Here is an 18,010-nt window from a genome sequence, read left to right on the forward strand (position 1 = left end):
CAAGGAATTCTGTATTACTGACTGGCTTGCCAGCTTTACGGTGGATGGTGAAGGTGATCAGCTTGTGGTCGCTGTCACCCAGCTTCCCTTCAATCATTAAGTCGCTGATTAGGTCATCCCCGGTTGCCAGTACCAGGTCGAGCAGCACTTTTACCTTTTGTTGGCCCGTAGACCCCCTGTATTAGATAGAGGTTGTCCACGCACAAGAGGAAGTTTTGCAACCACTCGGATTTAGCTGAGCGCTCTTCCCACGAGATGTCTGGGTAGTTGAAGTCTCAGATGACGACCATGGACCTGGAGCATGCAGCCTCAGCCAGTTCCCTGGTGAACTCCTGGTCAAGCTCTTGACTTTTTGGGTGGGAGGTCTGTAGTAGACTCCCACCATCGGGTCCCCTGTGCCATGTTCCCCACAGATTTTAACCCAGAGGGTCTCCAGCCATCAACTCTGGTTGCCAATATCAGCTTGCAGGGACACGTAGCTCTCCTTGACGTAGAGAGCTACGCCCCTGCCCCTTTTGTCTACTCAGTCTCTCCTGTACAGGACATAGCTGTTTATACCCATGGTCCAGTCCCACCACGTCTCCGTTATCCCTGTAACATCGTAATTATTGGCATTAAGCAGTAGGAAAAGTTCTTCCTGTTTATTCCCCAAGCTACCAGCATTTGTGTACAGGCAGACAAGTGTCCCCTTGGGGGCCCTTGCCTTGCCTACAGATTGTTCTGGGGCAGAAGTGAGCTCCCTTAAGCGCCTTGGCCTGCTGGCTTTGCAAGGGTTGCTCAGTGGGCCAGCAGTGGCGGTATTCCCTCACCGTCCCTCTGCAGGCTTAGTTTAAAGCCCGGTGGAGCAGGTCAGCCAGTCTGGCTGAGAAGAGCCTCCTTCCCCCCGGAGAGAGGTGGAGGCCATCCCTTCCCAGCAGCTCACTGCCTCTCTCTGTATAGTCAGTCAGTCCAGTTAAAATATTGTAAGTCTTTTATGAGGAATTCTGGCTTGGAATTCAAAATTCCCATAGGGGCCAGGACTTCATCCTTGATCTAGCATCTTTTTAAGGGAGCTGTGGTCCAAATCAACAAGGAAGTAACGGTCAAATAACTCTAGGTGTTACCATGCCTAACTTTTTAATTTTTTTATATGAAAGGTGGGCATCTTCTTTGTCTGAATTAGTCATCACATGTTGGTTTTCATGTGAGATCATCTGCTGAATTAGAGCTCTTTAGGTGCAGGGAAATCTTGTGTTTGAATTCCAGACAGGTTCTGGACTTACAGAGCTATAGGATCATGTTGACAACAACTTAAGCACCTGTAAAGTTAAGCAAAAGTTTTGTGGATCACATTCTTAGGCTAAGGTGGAATTTAGATGGTGAAGTGCTTTTGTGAACCTAAGATTAGGTCATATTTAGCATAACAATAATCTTTTTTCTATGCAAGAAGTTTTTTTTGTTTTTGTTTTATTTCTTTTCCAGCTGAGTAGCTTCCAATACCATGGGGCGGGCAATTATTTTGGGCAGAGGGCTGCTTACTGAGTTTTAGCAAGCCACAGAAGGCTGCGTGATAGGCAGCCAGGGGCAGATAAATATTTAATTTTCTAAATTATTTAGGGGCCCCATGGGCAGGATAGAATGGCCTGGCAGGCTACATCCGCCGCCCCCTGGGGCCGCATTTTCCCACCCCTGCTATACCAGAACTGGTTGCTGAAGGTAGAAGCCTTGTGGTTTATGTCCAACTTTTCAGGAATTTCTGCATGCAACTTTGTTCTTTTTCTATTAATGCAAGCAATCCTGAGATCCAGGCAAAAATGACAACCTTAGTTCATTTTGTTGCTTCAGGCTCCCCCTTCCCCTCCCTACTCTGGAATATATTTTTAAAACTTGGGTCAGTTTCTCTTGACATCCTTCAGGAAACTTTTTCTGCTGCTTGTGATTTCTCTTCCAATACTATTTTAGTTTTTCCAGTCCCACTTGCTTCCTTTGACCTGTTCTTTATCATTTCCTCCAGCTAAAGATTTACTTTGTCTGTAAGGCTTAGACCCTGAGCATATATGCCCCCTCCCCTTTTTACTTTTTTTGTAAAAGACCCATCTCCTTCATGTCTTGGTAAAAGTCAACTCTCCACTTCCCCTACTCTCAGTAGTTAAGCCTAGCCAAATGGTAGTCTTAAACCCAAATAAATCCCAGTCTCAAGCAATTTCCACCACATAGTAGACCACATAGCAGGTATTTACACCACATAGCAGGTATTTAATTGATACCTGTTGTCCCTGGTTTTGGAAAGCTGTAATTGAGGCCTTGTCCACAGAGATGGCATTAATAACAAAGCAATTTTCATAGTAATGACATCTGTATTGATATGAATTCTGATAGTTATGATGAAGTTATTGGATGTAAAGCACCTGATTCATGGTGCTGTGGCTGGGTTGTTGTCTGGTACCTGAGTTAGGTGGTTTAAAGCAATGGTTCTAAACTCCTTTTTTGGTACCAGGACCCATTTGTAAACATTGGCCAGTCCTGACCCAGTGCCCCTTCCTCCTGATTCGATGGCCCCTACCCCCAGTTCCCAGTCCCCCAATGTGTGGGGCATGGGGAGCCCCAAAGCAACCCCTTGCAGGCTGTAACTCTGCCAGCCTGCAAGGGAAAAGCCACAGTTTCCCATGTTTGTCTCCTTTAAAGCAGAATTCATTTTTAAAGCTTGTTAATCCACTTTTAAAGTTTGTTTGCGACCCCTTTTATATATTCTTGTAACCCACGTTTTGGTCGTGACCCACGGGTTGAGGAACGCTGGTTTAAAGTTCTCTGCACCAGTGATTCCTCAACCATGGTGCCCATCCTGGCCAGCAGGTAGAACTGCCCTCCTATACTATGTTTAAATGAGAGGCTATGTAGAGCCAGGCCAGAAAGCACCTGTGGTAGCTATGGCAGGAGGTGGGGACTTGGACTGCACCCCAGCCTGACAGAAGGGGTCCCTTGATGCTGCTCCTGCTGGGCTGCAGGAGGAGACTGTCAATGCCACCACGGTAGACAAGACACAGTATACGCAGCCCTTGCCTTTGCACTTTCCAGTGGGCCGGGGGTGCCCCTGGGGCTTCATGCATTAAACTAAATGTTGGGGGGGGGGGGGGGGAGGAGTGGCCTGTGCATCTACAAAGGGTGCTCTTGAATTCAAAAAAATTACGCAGGGGTGCTCTGAGGGCCCCTGCTCTACACTGATGTAGGTATGCTGACCTGAGGTTCCTCTTGTTTAGCTGGAGGAGAACTGGCTGAGCATGATAATAAAGCAGCTCTCCAAGGGAAAGGACGGTGGGATCTAGTATGTGTTGCTTATTGCTTCCTTACTGAGCTGAGGAAAGAGATGGGGGTCAGAGTTTTCTGCCCAAATTGTCTGAATCTGGGTTTAGTTTGATTACAGATCGGAGATTAGATGAGGCTTACCTAGGCTTTTTGGCTATAGTGAGAGCCTTGAAAAGGGAGTTTTAAATTTCTCCTAAAGGCAGGCAGGTATGCAACTTGCCACCAGACCACAACAGTATGCAGTGAAATAAAATATAAATTTGAATATGGGCTAATGTTAAACACCCTACTTAGAGGGGAAAGTGGACTTCTGCATTTCAATATAAAAAAAAATATTTTGAATGCTTGTAGCTTGCAGCATTGCTAGCTAGGAGTGAACTGATAAAGATTTTCTTGGGCAGTACTGATAGCAGATATATAACCAGCTATATCGGCCAATACTGATTTGATAACCATTATACAGAAATGCAGCCTGGCAGCTTGTAAAGCAGCATCTGGCTGGTAAGTCTTGGGGGGGAGGAGGGAAGAGGTGTGGGGGAGCATATTGAAGCCCCCACAGGGAGAGGGGGGGGGGTGGGGGCAGGGGCAGGCACCACCCAGCTAGGGCAGTGAATGCAAGCCTGAGGGCAGCTTGTGCAGGGGTTGGGAAGAGGTGGGGTGGCTCCCTACTGCTGCGTGCATCCCTAGGGCATGGGGACATGTGCCCCCTGGATTTGTGCGTGAGGCAAGGGCAGGCTGTGGGCTTGGGGCCAGGGGCTTGCACTAGCCTCTTTCCTTAGGAGGGTCTGGGCCAGAGCTGTGCTTGGAGCAGGTGGTGGTGCTGGGAAATTTTGGGGTGGCTATAGCTCACCCCATAGCCACCCTTCCCAGCACTGCTGCTGTTCCCACCGCCCACCCTGAGCACAGTCTCTCTGCTGGAAAGAGGTCAGCACAGCCCCTGGCCCTGAGCCTGTAGTGGGCAGCCCGCCCTTGACCCACTTACAAATCTGGGGGGCACAGGCCCCCCATGCCTCCCGGGGGGGGGTGCAGCATTGGGGAGCCGCCTCCCCTCCCTACCACCTGCACCCCCTGGATGAACAGCCCGTGGAGTCGCATTCACCACCCTGGCTGGATAGCACCTGCCCCACTCTCTTTACTGTGGGGGGCCTTGATCTGCCCCCCCCCCCCCCCTTCTCTGCCACAGACTTACTGGCTCTTCAAACTGCCAGGCTGCATTCTTGGCCACATGCAAGCTGTGGCTGCGCACATACATGCAACATTTATTGGTGACATTATCAGCTACACCAGCCAAAAAAAGCCAATTGCCAGTAATGTTAATTTTCCTTTTATCAGTGCACCTCTATTGCAGGCTTCCAGGTGCAAAAATTGTTGCTTTAAATCTTTGTCTATGACAAGCAAATGTCTCTGATTCTTTCAACGTCCTGCAAGTTCACTGCTTTTAACTCTCCTAGTTCCTTCAGACTCTACCCTGTTTTTTACCTTGTAACATTCCCACTGAATTTGCAGCCTCATTCTAGTGGCATATCCCCAAAATGAAAGGAATTATTGGATAATTGTATCATTTGAATGTTTCTGCAAAAAGTGATTAGTGAAATAGCTGAATGTCATTAGGCTTGATCCTGCATATCATAGTGATGCACTGAAGTATTGCATCTCTATTCTAGAGAACTGCTTAATGGGCAGATCAAAGTGAGGAGTGTTGTAATGACATGTAAATGGGTTCTGCTAGTTAGTAGGATCTGCAATTGAAATAGTTTAGTACAGGGAGGACACCAAATGTCTCAGAGGAAGGATTGGAAAGATGTTCTGTTCTGTAATCCCCAAACCCATATCTGCCTGAAATGGTTCACTTCCATGTAAGATGCACTAGAATTACTAATGATGCTTATTACAACTTTACTAGCCTGGAGGAATACCTTCTGTATTGATTTTTATTGAGCATCTAGTTAGTTCTGTTTGCCTGTTTTCACCTCCCTGTGCTCCCAACTGTTGCTTGCTAAAGGTGTTAGAATTTTTTTTAGATGCGTAACTGATCTCCCACGTGGCAGTGTGTTGCACAAGAACAGAATTAACCAGCAACTTGTTTTGGTTTCTGTCTGCAGCTAAAAATGCAGTTGGGAGTGTCCAGGCTGTTGGCTACCTACGTAGATAGCATGATTGCCTGTTGTTCGCATTTTAATGAAATATGCGGTGTATATGCACACGCAGGTAGTAAGTGAAATGTGTATCAAGCATTTATTGCAGCTCTTGAAGTGCTTTTATGCTAACTAATTTAATGACTAAGCATTCAGTCAGTTTTCAGATAAAAACTGGGATTTTTTTTTTTAATACTTATTTCAGGGGCCTCACCTTCCTTCTTCAGGAGCTTTATGCTTCTGGAGTTTGCACATTCCACTCCGAAGTACTAGCCCCAAAAGAATTTTGTTGCTGAAGTTTTTGGTCTGTGTTAGCATAGTAGTTCCTACAGAAATAGTATTTTATCATAGCATTTGACTTGAAAAGATGACAAAATGTAAGCGTTCATAAGAGAATACATGTTGTATTCACTTAAATACTGCTGTCTGCATCTCTTGTTACTGCTATCTTGTAACAAAGTAGTTAGGGGTGAACTGATACAGATTTTTTTGGGCTGATACCAATGGCTGACTTTTAACGAGCCGTATCGGCCTATATTGATCCAATTCCAATAAGCAGCCCGGCAGCTTGGAGAACAGTAAGTCTGCTGTGGGGGGGAGGGAAGGGGTGTTGGGGGGTGCAGATTGAGGCCCCTGAGGTGAGGGAGAAGCTGGGGCTGGACACAGCTGGGGTGGGGTGCGGGACGGAGCTGTGAGCGGCTCATTTCGGGGGTGGAGGGGAGCGGCTCCTGCCACTGCATGCACCCCAGGAGGTGGGGTGCCTCTGCGGGCTGGGGCTGGGGCACTTACTGGCCACATCAGCCCCAAAAAGCCAGTTGCTGATGCTGTCATTTTTCCCTATATTAGTGCCGATCCGATAGGGGACCAATGCATCAGTGCATCTCTAAAAGTAGTTATCGCATAAACTTTAGCACTGTAAAACTCATTTATTACCCTAAGGAAAAGTTGTTTTCTTCTTAATTTGTTGAATAAAATTGTTGCAAACGGCTTTAAAAACTGGGGATAATGCACCGCAAGTGTAATTTAGTGTTTAATTGCTCACTCCTAATGTAAAACAGACTGGAAATGAAGTATCATATTTACTCAAATACAAGATGAATCTGCTTTATAAGATTAAATTTAATCCCTGGAAAATTTATAAATTTTCTATATATAGAATTTAATTATTTAGAGGTTTGTCTTAATTTTGCCCCCAGTTCCACTACTACAGCAGGGAAAAATAAACCTGGGGGTCATGTAGCCCCTTTGCCAACTGCTTCCATCTGTAGCTCCTTCTCCTCACTGTCAGACCCTGCTCTCTTGGCACTTTAGAAATGAGGAGCAAATGTGGGGGTGGGGAGAGGGAAGGCCTTGAAATAAACAGTTGCAGTCCTTTGCATGTGGTACCCATAGATTTAGTTGATCCATAATCGATGCATTTTAACTTTCTAAAAACTGCTGCAAGTTTTAGCATGGGTATTCCACAAACACACTTTCAGGGAGTATTTTGGCACCTACTTGTGTATAACACAAACTATGCATGATATTAGTCTAAAGCCGAAAGGCTTACAATATACCATATAGTTCCCAGGCTGGGTCCTAGCAGAGTCGACTACATTTCAGGCCATGGTGACCTCATAGCTCAGTGCTATTCAGTATGTGTGTACTCCAGATACCACCCTGCCCCCCCCACACACAAAGGATCCATGTGATAATTAGCCATCGCTCATGACTGGAACTGGGTGTTCTTGTCACGAGTCTTGGGATTCTCCAGAAGTTGATATGCAAATGAGGTGCAAGGCAACCTGGTCCAGTTCCGCATCATGGAGGGTGGGCCACACCAATTCTATGTGACAGGCTGAGAAAGGGGGGATTCTAGGCAAACTATTTGGGGCCCCATTTGGTGATGTTTGCTGGACATTTAAGGCTGGTGAAGAAATGGGAATCATTGGAAATGGGAAGGAAAGGTGCAGCTTAGCTGTGGGAGTGAAGAGGAAGTCAAAAGTTAGTATCTCACCATGACTTTAAAAGAGTCGGTGCTGAGGGGGACTGTGCTCAGTGGGCACTAAGATACCCATGTTTCTTATTCTGATAGGTTGCTAATTGGCATGTTTGCAACGGACAGGTGAACCATTTGCTGGTGCTAGGAGCTGTGTTGGGAACCCAAATTTTGGAATGGCATAAAAAAAAAAAAGGTTTGCACAATATGGGCCATGTATTTTATAGTCACGCTTAATGTTGGCTGCATTTAATCAGCTTCATAGTTGGTTTCCATTACTGAGTACATGCTGCTTTTAGCAGCAATTCAAAGATGGACTGTATTTATTGAGGTTTCTTCATATATGAATGCAAGATTGAGGGGCTTTTTTCCCAATACTGGTTGGGGGGGGGGAGGAGAGGGGGTCGACTTGTATTTGAGTAATTGCAGTGTGTTCGCTAGGGATGTTCTTTTGCATTATACTCTCTGAATGTAAAACTTCATGTATGGAAATCTTGAGCATTAATTCAGGTAAATGTATCATGGAGCTAAAAGCTACTCCTCTGTTTTGTCTGTTACTATATTTCTTCTTTTGCCTTCTGTGCTGCCAGTGTTCAGTTTGAAATTTTGGATGAAAACATGCATACCTGTGTGATAAGTGAATGTTTTACCATCTGAAATGATGATAGTACCTTGTAGCTGACTCTAATATGAAGGGGAGGATGGGAAGAGAATGCAGAGCAAAGAGACATCAGTGCTACAAATATCCCTAATGCATGTACAGCAGAGAATATTAGGGTAGCAGTCCTTTATTTGATGAGCCTATTTAGATTATTTCAGATGTGGTATTGTGATATTCTAGTGCCTTTTAGCAGCCATTCCCTGAAAGATAGCATACTTTTGTCAATGGACTGACATGACAGTAGGCAGGGTAAAAGGAAGGCTGGCCTCAGGATGCTTGTGTACTGTTTAACTCGGGTGGGCAAAATGCGGCCTGTGAGCCAGATGCGGCCCGCCAGGCTGTTCTATCCAGCCCGTGGGGCCCCTAAAAAATTTAGAAAATTAATAGTTATCTGCCCCTGGCGGCCTGTCATGCGGCCCTCGATGGCTTGCCAAAACTCAGTAAGCGGCCCTCCACCTGAAATAATTGCCTACCCCTGATTTAACTGTTAGAATCACCTACCCTGGAAATCTTCAAGAGGAGACTAGACAGTCACCCTGATGGGGTTACTTGACCCCCAGTTGTTTTTCCTGCGTGGTGCAGGGGACTGGACCTGATGATCTTCCAGGGTCCCTTCCATCCTTACAATCTATGAATCTATGCAGTAGGGCTGTGTGAAGCTTCGGTCACTGATTTGATTCAGCAGAGATTTGGCCTCATTTGGCAACTGAATCTCCGAATCAAATCAGGAGACCCTTTAATTGCCCTGAATCAAATTGGAACCCTTGTATTATCATGGGGGACTTGCATCCATAATAAAGATCTTGTATAGCTAGTAATAAAAACAAATTATTAGTTTCTAAAATTATAGGTCACTTTGTAGTGGAGAAGGCTCGTCATCTTACACAAGGTAACTCTTTTTTAAGAGCATTCTTTAAGAGGGGTCCATTGCTCGACTAAAAAGCCATGATCATGAAAGAAAAAGTAAGAGAGAGTATCTGAAAAGTAGCATCTCTTAAAAGAATTTAAGGGTTATTTGATTTGTCCACTCTGAACTCTGTTTGATCCTTGGATGCATATAGTGGGACAAGTGGGTAGGAGTAGAGACTTTACCCTCTCCAACAACACTGGTGACACCAGTAGTGAAATACTGCATCTAGTTGAGGTGTCAGCATTCTAACCAAATTGTAGATAAGTTGGACAGGGTTCACAAGAGAACCACAGATGGAACAAACAGGAAGACCATTGCTGGAAGACAGTTTTAGACTGGACATTAAGGAAAAACTTCTTTACCGTCTGAGTCTCCAAAGTCTGGAATAGATTCCCCCCAGAAGTGGTGCAAGCACCTACTCTGGATACCTTTTAAGACACACTTGGATGCTTGTTTTCCTGGGGTGATCTGACCCCAGCTCACTTCCTGCCCCTTTGGGCAGGGGGCTGGACCCGATGATCTTGTGAGGTCCCTTCCAGCCCTAATGTCTATGAAATCTATAAAGCAGTGGACAAAATGCCCTTAAACAAAAGATTTGATACCCTGGCTCAGTGGAGTGTCCATTAGCAGGGAGCAGCCTGCTGATTACTTCCTTGCTTCCTGCCCCCGCACACCCAGCTAAATGTTCCTGGTGCCAAACTGCTTAGTTGTGGATTGATTTTAGCATGAAAAGTAGCAGAGCTGCTTTTACATAGTATTGGCAAAGATGAGGGAGAGAAATGGGCTGTGGGGTTGTGTCTAACTTTGTGGAGGGCAGCCTGGGGGCTGGAGATAAGTGGGCACAAGTTTTGGGGAGCTGGAAAACTAGAAGTTTTTTAATGAAGCTTAGCACAGGTCCCATTCACAAATATTCACTGAACACTTCAGCACTGAGTGAGAAACGGTTCTTTTAAAAGATACCCGCTTACCTGTTCTGATGGTGAAGAAAATATTCTGAAAGATTCTTTTTTTACTATGTGGGTAAGTGATAAACTGCATTATAGATATTAACCCTGAAAGTAACATTGTGAATAATAATGGTTATTTCTCATGTAGTGAGTGGTATCTATTCTGCAGTTAGTGGATATAAAATTAAAGTTAAAAAGAGCTTTTTGTTGTTTGTCAATTGGATAGGTATTAACTGCTAACATAAAGACACTGTAAAATAAAGATCTAAACTAACGGATTGCTAAGTAATTTATTGTATATTTTAGGTATCAAGGGGCTAAGCCAACGATTCCATCATGCGTGAATACAAGCTAGTGGTTCTTGGTTCGGGAGGTGTTGGAAAGTCTGCTCTGGTAAGTAGTATTTCTTTAACTACTATAAGTAATTTTTCTCTTTTAGTGGGCATGCTGCTTATAAGGTCTTCTCAGTAAGCAGGTAGATGTACATTCATAAACATACTGTGACTTGTGAGTATATATTGCTAGATAGTCACTTGACAATGTTCGTCTCTGCCTCCGGTGGTTTGTGCATAGACATCAGCTGTAACTACTTTTGTGCAAGAAAGTATGCTTATTCAATTTCTGGAAATCAGATCCTTTTGGTATTAAAAAGAGTGCTTAAGTTTAAAATGTTAACAACAACTCAGTCTTCTATATGGTCTCAGCTTGAAGCTTAAAATTGGAATCTGAGAGATGTTTGACTTTATCCATCTGTTTTTTGCTAATAATACCTAGCCCTTGTACAGTTCTCTTACGTCATAAATCTGTTTTGCAATTGAAGCCAAGTATCATTATCCTTTCACAGATGAGAAATTTTGGCTACTAAGGTGAAATGATTTGCCTAGCTCAAAGGATCAGGGAGCTGTAAATATAAATAGAACCAGGACTTAGATTCTGAGTCCAGTCAGTGCTGTGTCTGGATAAACCTGCCAGCTAGTTAGACAATGGTATCTTCTGTTCACACCCTAATATTTCCTTGTTTCTGTTCACCAGCATAGTGGTGATATAATCACCACTTGTCCCTATTGAACCTCATGAGATTTTTTTGGTCCAATACTCCAATTCATCTAGGTCTCTCTGAATCCTAGCCCTGCCCTTTAGTATACACTGTATCCAAAAAAAGTCTACCAACCCCTCAGTTTTATGAAGAAGACCTGTTTTCTATATCTAGTTTTTAGTTGGGCGAGACCTACCCATCTGAAATTTCACAGGAGAATAAGAAATAGTTGAAGGAAATATGCATCAAGGTAGGCCAGATGGTTGCAAGAACATAAATAATAGGTGGCCTAGTCCCTATCTGGTAGGGCTCCAGAATCATTTGACTGCACAGTAAGTTGGATCTTCTGGCCCTAGGGATCTGAAATACTATAGAACAGTGGTTCTCAACTTTTTTCGTACCAGGACCCACTTGTAAACATCAGTGGCCAGTCCCAGCCCAGTAAATAGTTTAAGAAGAAAACAGCCCCCTGGCCCTGCCGGTGCCCCTCACTCCTGACCCACTGCCTGCCACCCCTAGGCCCAAGCCCCCCAGTGTGTGGGGAAGTGGGGGATGTGGGGAATGGGGGGCCCCAAGCAGCCTTGCAGGCTGGAACTCTGCCAACCTGCAAGGGAAAACCCGTGATTTCACGTTTTTTTTTCTCCTTTAAAAGAGAATTAATTTTTAAAGTGTGTTGATCCATTTTTAAAGTTTGTTTGTGACCCTTTCATATATTCTTGTGACCCACGGGTTGAAAAACACTGCCATAGAGGATGCATGGATTCTGCAGTACTTTGTCCTTTGGATAGTGCTCTTCAGCCAAAGAACAGGAATAATGCCTTGTGCTCTCATGGACTGCATTATAGTTCTTTAAAATGTACATAATAATTTCCTTTTATAGGGAACCATACAAGTTCCAAGCACAGCAGAGGATCTCATCCCACTGTTAGAGTAAACTGTCAAAATAGCTTGAAGGAAGGCAAATTACTCTGAGGAATGCTCTCTATCCTTAGATGCAGGGAGTTTTACTGTAGTGTTCAGTCACTGGAAACCTGCCCCCACCTCTAGGAACTGTTTTTCCCTACCTTTTGGTGTGGGCTGCTAGTATACAACAAACAGGCATTGGACATTATTCAGAGCTATCAACTACACTTCTAAATCTTGATTTACCCCCTTCCCATTCCTCTTCAGGGATCCTTTGCATAAGAGCCTGTTGCAAACAGGTGCGGCCTTGATGTTTTGTCTAGGACCCATAGTAGTAGCTCCTAAGGAAATATTAAGAGTTGCCAACTCTTCTCTCTCACTACTTATAATTGAAGGACTTGGCCTCATTTAAGGTAATGCTTCTATTGTCTCATCTTTTAAGGCAGAAGGCCTTATGCTAGTTATGATGCTATTTACAGGATACAAATATCTATCTAGTAAACAATATGGCCCACAGGAAATACCAGAAGCTTATTGTAGAACCAGCTAGTACTAGTAGAAAATACCGATTCCTGAGCTTTGGATTGCATCGGGAATCTTTAAAGTGCCTAGCAGTAGTGGAAATCTCAGAAGGGAAGTTATTCTCATATCAGCCATTATCTGGAGGGTTTATCAAATGTAGATCCCAGCAGGAGATCATGGGAGCCTAGATTGTTCTCTCACTGTTGACTCAGCTACATTTTATACTGTTATCATAAGGAGCTCCTGAAAGCCTTGAGAGTCCAGGTCATAGTGTGTACCTCTTCAAACCTAGGTCTGTTGATTTTTTCAGTTGCTGTTACTTGAATAGAAGCCAAACGTACTCTGATGGTGTGAGCATTTCTGAGGTTACTAAGCCATATATTTGTGTGTATGAACACAATGCTTATCAACTTTTGTTTGTGACTTCTTCATCTTTTGTTTTGGTTGTCCTATTCTCCAGTAAAATTCCAAATGAACAAGGTGATAATTCCACTTCCAGACTGCAGGATGTGTTTGGAGGTGTACCATTGCTTACTCAGCCATGAATTTTTTTTAATCATGGATGCATCGGGGCCAGATTGGGGAGCCAACTTGGGCAAACCTACAAATACCAGGTACCTTGTCCTCGGATGTTATGGCCATCCACACTTAGACTAGCATGTATGACTTAATTGCCTGTTGTTCAAAACTCAAAAGTGTGGATCCTGATGGGGCATTATCACACAATGCATTATGTAAGCTGACAGAAAGGAACACATCCATCTTCTGTTTTGGAAGCTATCAAACTCTGAACATGGAACAGCTTAGATGGCTCTCAAGAGTGGTGAATAACTTCACATTTTCTGAGCAGGTATCTTCCAATTTTTCTAACTTGCAAGCAGTTACTACAGAAGTGTATCCCAAGGAGTTTTCCTGTGAAGGAGCCCTTTGATAGACTCGTTTACTATCAGTGTCAGCACCAGCACCACGTGGCAGAATTCTTGATCCTCAGCTCACATCCTATCTGGAACATATTTTGAAAATTTTGTCTTTGCCCCTGATGTCCAGAGGGATATAAAATATAAAGGAGACAAACCCACAAATCCTCATAACTCCCAACTGGAAAGACAGTTTTGGCTGATCAACCTAAAACATATATTCAACTTCCTGAGTTGAATGCATCTGATTTTGACCTTGCAACACTATTGACGTACATACAAAGTGTGACAATTTTCACCCAATCTGGCCACAGAAAGCAGTTTATAGTTGTGGCCAAACAGAAGTGCACGGCTGGAGACCACTTAAAAGTGGCTGATTGGGCGAAAATCTGAACCCTCATTGCATAAGGGTTCAGATGAAAATGTTTCAAAACATAACGTCTTCTAGAATTTGTGTCTGTGCTGCCTGCCAGCTTTGGAGTTGTTGCAGAATGGGAGTGGAGAAAGGGAGCCAAGGCAGTTCAGTTTGGGACTTCTTTGGCCCCCACTGGAGGGTGGGGTAGGTGAATTGGAGCTCTCCCCCTTTCCATCTCTGAGGTATAAGGTCTCCAATTCTCCCAGCCCACCCTCCAGCACTGGTGGGGGGGGGGGAACCCCCTAGAACAAGCTCCCTCAGTTCCCTTTTTCTCCCTCCAATTCTGAAAACAGCTCTGGCTGGCAGGGTGGAGGGGCTGTTGCTAGGGAAAACCAGCTACAGGCTGGCAGCCAGCAGCTAGATTCCCTTCCCCCCTGGAACCAACAGTGAACTTCTGTTAGGTTCAGGAGATCATTGTAACTCAGTGCTTCCTGCAAAGCATTCTGAGTTACAGCGGGGAACTGCACTTTTGTCTGCACACACTGCTGCTGGATCTGACGTGGTTAGTGATGATTGAGGGAGCATACAGGGACTGTTTTCTCCAGGTCCAAAAATTCCTCTTGCAGGGTAAAAGAAATAGACAAACAAGAATTATCCAACTAAATGGAAGATGTTCTTTAACATGGGCAAACCAGCATGGTATGTACTGAAGATCTTTCCTATCGCTTGAAATGGACTGCCTTTTCAATTGGCTTTAAGATCTGCAAGGCAATTCAGCTTGAATTCTGCCTGTGCAGTCAAGTTTGATCTTTTCTTGCTTAACAGTAGAATATCCTTGCTTAACCCTCGAACAAATGTTTATCCTACCTACTCTTGCTAGGGACCTCCATCAGTCCTCAAGCTAATTTTGAAATGGCTGATTTATTTTTTATTTATGGTTTCCACTTTGGTCAGAAGTGACCAAGCTTCAACCACTGACACTTGAATTTTCATGTGACGTTCTGTAGGGACCATTTGGTAGTGAAGTCTCACCTAAAAAGTCTCAATCCCAGGTGGTGGTCTTAAGCTGTGATTAGATTTGATTAAATCTACCCAAAACTGCACTCTTCAAAAGATGAAAGCTAGATTGAGACCCTCGCACAAGGGGGGGGGGGGTTATGGCGGCGCTGCATGAGTATGTGGAAAATTTCCAAATGGATCACACTTGTTATCTAGTATCTCTCTCCTCACTGGCCTTGGAATAATGTAGAATGAGCTACAGTATTTTGCCTGCTTCAGGAATGGACTAATACTGGATGTCTTCAACAGTGTGAAATAACCCACTGATATTTTGAGCTCTACTCTTTGGACTTAGGAATAAGCGTGAAGCTAGGTTTAGGAGTGTGTCCTACAATCACTGCAGATGAAATCTGTTTTTCTCATCTTCACAAACTATTGTGTGTTTAAAATCAATGTACTTCAAAGTAAACTTTTTTACTTGCTTTGTAGTATAGTCGGTATGAATCTTTACATTCATATTTTTGGAGTCGTCAGCGAGTTTGGATCTTTTTTGAATTGGAAAGAAACAGAAGGAGGGTTGTGATCACTTAGAATCACAAGTAGGCACAAAAGGCATGTCTGCACATTCATTAATGCACTTTAGATAATACGCATTAAGTCTAGTGCCTCTACTGGGAGGTACTAGAAAAAGGTGTATTAGCCTATTTTAATGTGCATTAGCTAAAGAGCATGTTTTTGTCATGCTTTAATGCATATTAAAATAGGCTAATGCACATTAAAGTGCATGTGTGGACACAACCAAAGTAGATGTATAACCCCAGTGGATGCTGTAGTTAAAAATAATGCAGTCTCATGTGTAGAATAGGTAGTGCAGCTACTGTGGGATAGATGTATCTTGGAGAACCTGTTACTGAGTATATCATAGTTTGGGTGAGGATCTTACTGCAGAAGCTGTTGTTGACAGGGCAGCATCTTTGGCTGTCACAGAATGGTGCTACAATTTCTGTACTTAAATAAATAAACCATGCTCATGGCTGTCAAGCTAAATTAGAAAGTCTGTGTTGAGAGAGTAGCCTCTTCCTGAGGTTATAAGCAGCTTGGACAATAGTTGTAAGAGGATTGAACTAACCTGTTCATCTCAGTGGATTGTTGGCTGAAATGTAAAGAAGAGTAACATTTTAGTATAAATTGTATTTGATCTTTCTAAACTGATCTGTTGTATCACTTTATTTGAAACTTCTAGATAAGCACATTCATCCTTGATGCAATGATATTTCAGCTGTGTCAAACTGCCAGAGCTTATAGAAACTTCTGTAATAAAATTGCATGTTACCAATAGAAATTTGCAGTATGTTAATGACATTAATAGTATAGTTCTAGAAAATGTGTTGGGGTGGGTGGCTACTTACTGATTCTATTTAATTATTTTCATATCTAATAGAATTTTCAGTCTCTTGTGCCAGTGTGCCACAGAATTTAGGTCCAAAGTCCCCTTGGGTCTCAAGCTTAGAAAGTGCAGCAGCAATGTGCATTAAGAGCAGAGAGGGAGAGTTGTAGCACGAATGTAGATGGAGACGCCCTTATTCAGGAAATCCTATATAAAAACATGAAATTATCTTCTGAGTGGAGAAGAAAGTTGGGGAGAAACTGAGGACTGATGGGGTGAAAGAGAAGGCTGTTTTTGGCAGTTTTACATAATTTTGAGGTGGTAAGTGGTGACACGATGGTTGATTTGCATGTTTTAAATCAAACTTAAAAATGGTGATTTAGATCATTAGTTTTGATTACCATCACGCCAATGACTTGCAGATCTCCCCCTTGATAAGCTATTCCCTTGCAACTCAGTCCTGCATTATGTCTTATCTTTGATGTTTCCTGCAATTAAACTCAACATGTTGCATATCTTTTAGATCAGTGGTTTGCAATCTTTTTTGTACCACCACCCATTTGTAAACATTGGCTAGTCCTGCCCCAGTCCCCCCTGCCCCCCCGGTGTGTGGGGCAGAAGGTGGGTGTCTGGGGCTGGAAGGAGGTGGGGGGGCAGCGTAGGGGACATGGGGAGGGAGCCCAAGCAGCCACTTGCAGGCTGAAACTATAGCAGCCACAGTTTCCCATGTTTTTCTCTTTTAAAGGAGAATCCATTGTAAAGTTGTGGGGGTTTTTTTGCAACCCTTTCATATATTCTTGCGACCCATGGGTTGAGAAACACTGGTTTAGATTACAGACTGAATTCACTTGAGCAAAGGATGTCTTTTTTGAGCAATGACTAGTGTGGTAGGCCTACATTTATGTGTAGGGGCCCTAAGCTTAATGCAACAACACTAACGCAAAACTGACAGTAGGCAATGTTTTATTTGTTCCTAAATTTGTCTGCCTCCTAGAAAGTTTATTTCCCACTGGACAAACCTAGGGTGACTCTAGAACATCAACCTGCAAAACACTTGCTAATAGTTTGTGGACAGTGGTTTGTTTGTACCATATTGTCGTCTCCTGCATTTTTAACTTGTATTTAAAGGGCTCGTGTAAACACATTAAACTTCCTATGCAAGCAACCTGTGCAGTTGTAACAAACGTTACATAACTATGAATGAGACGGAAGGTGTCCGGGAAAGTCTAATAAAATACTGTCCAGGCTGTGGAAAAAATTGTAGTAGTGTTGTAGCTATAATGGTTTAGGGAATATGTGAGGGGCAAGATTTGCTTGTGTAATACAATTACAACCTCATTTATAACAAACCCTCGTGGGGCCAGGAAAAAAAGATTATTGAAAGATGGTGTTTGCTATAATAAGGTCACTTGGTTTGCAGTGTGTTGTTTTTAAAAATGAGATTGCACTGGGTCTCTCTTATTTAGACACAACTTTATAGTTAGCAGAGATATGAAGATAAGATTTTGGGCACATCCAACGTATCTTCCAACTACAGAGATATGTCAATAACAAGATATTGTAAAATAGATCTTGCATCATGGAAAATCTTGGTAACCCTGACCTATAATTCAGAATTCCTGTGCGTGCTGGGAAAGTAATTCTGGGTTTCAGAATTTCTAGGTTTTTAGTACTCACTTCAGCTTAGGTCAAAAGCCTGCAGGACCAAAACAAAACCTGTTTTTATAAGAAAAAGACATTAGTAGGCAAACTTTCTGCTAAGGCTATTTTAGTTGGCTCAACAGAGCAGGACTTCTGTAGTTCCTGTTATAGGCAAGGTGTAGGGAGGATACGAGGGGGGCACATGTGCCGCCCCCCCCCCCCCCCCCCCCCCCCCGGTATCTGCAGGCGGTCACCTCCCGCCACCTGCTCCCCCTCACCGCTGCCAGCATCTGCAGGTGGTCTCTGCTCGGTGCTGCTGCCTACAAATGGTGCCTCC

The 18,010-nt window shown here is 43.7% G+C and overlaps 1 protein-coding gene across 3 annotated transcripts in view; it reads left to right on the forward strand.

The window, feature by feature from the left end:
* RAP1B (RAP1B, member of RAS oncogene family) overlaps window positions 1-18,010 on the forward strand; it is a 60,474-nt gene that overhangs the window by 17,962 nt on the left and 24,502 nt on the right. For 2 of the 3 annotated variants that reach the window (XM_019493343.2, XM_006267067.4), the window contains exon 2: window positions 10,220-10,306. In XM_019493343.2, coding sequence (XP_019348888.1) covers window positions 10,250-10,306 — 57 coding nt within the window. In that variant the 5' untranslated portion in view covers window positions 10,220-10,249. Of the gene's footprint in view, window positions 1-10,218; window positions 10,307-12,834; window positions 12,989-18,010 lie in introns of those variants that run through there. The other variant, XM_014595885.3, reaches the window with a different exon arrangement.

This window comes from Alligator mississippiensis, chromosome 4, assembly GCF_030867095.1.
Source record: "Alligator mississippiensis isolate rAllMis1 chromosome 4, rAllMis1, whole genome shotgun sequence".
Taxonomy (NCBI): domain Eukaryota; kingdom Metazoa; phylum Chordata; order Crocodylia; family Alligatoridae; genus Alligator; species Alligator mississippiensis.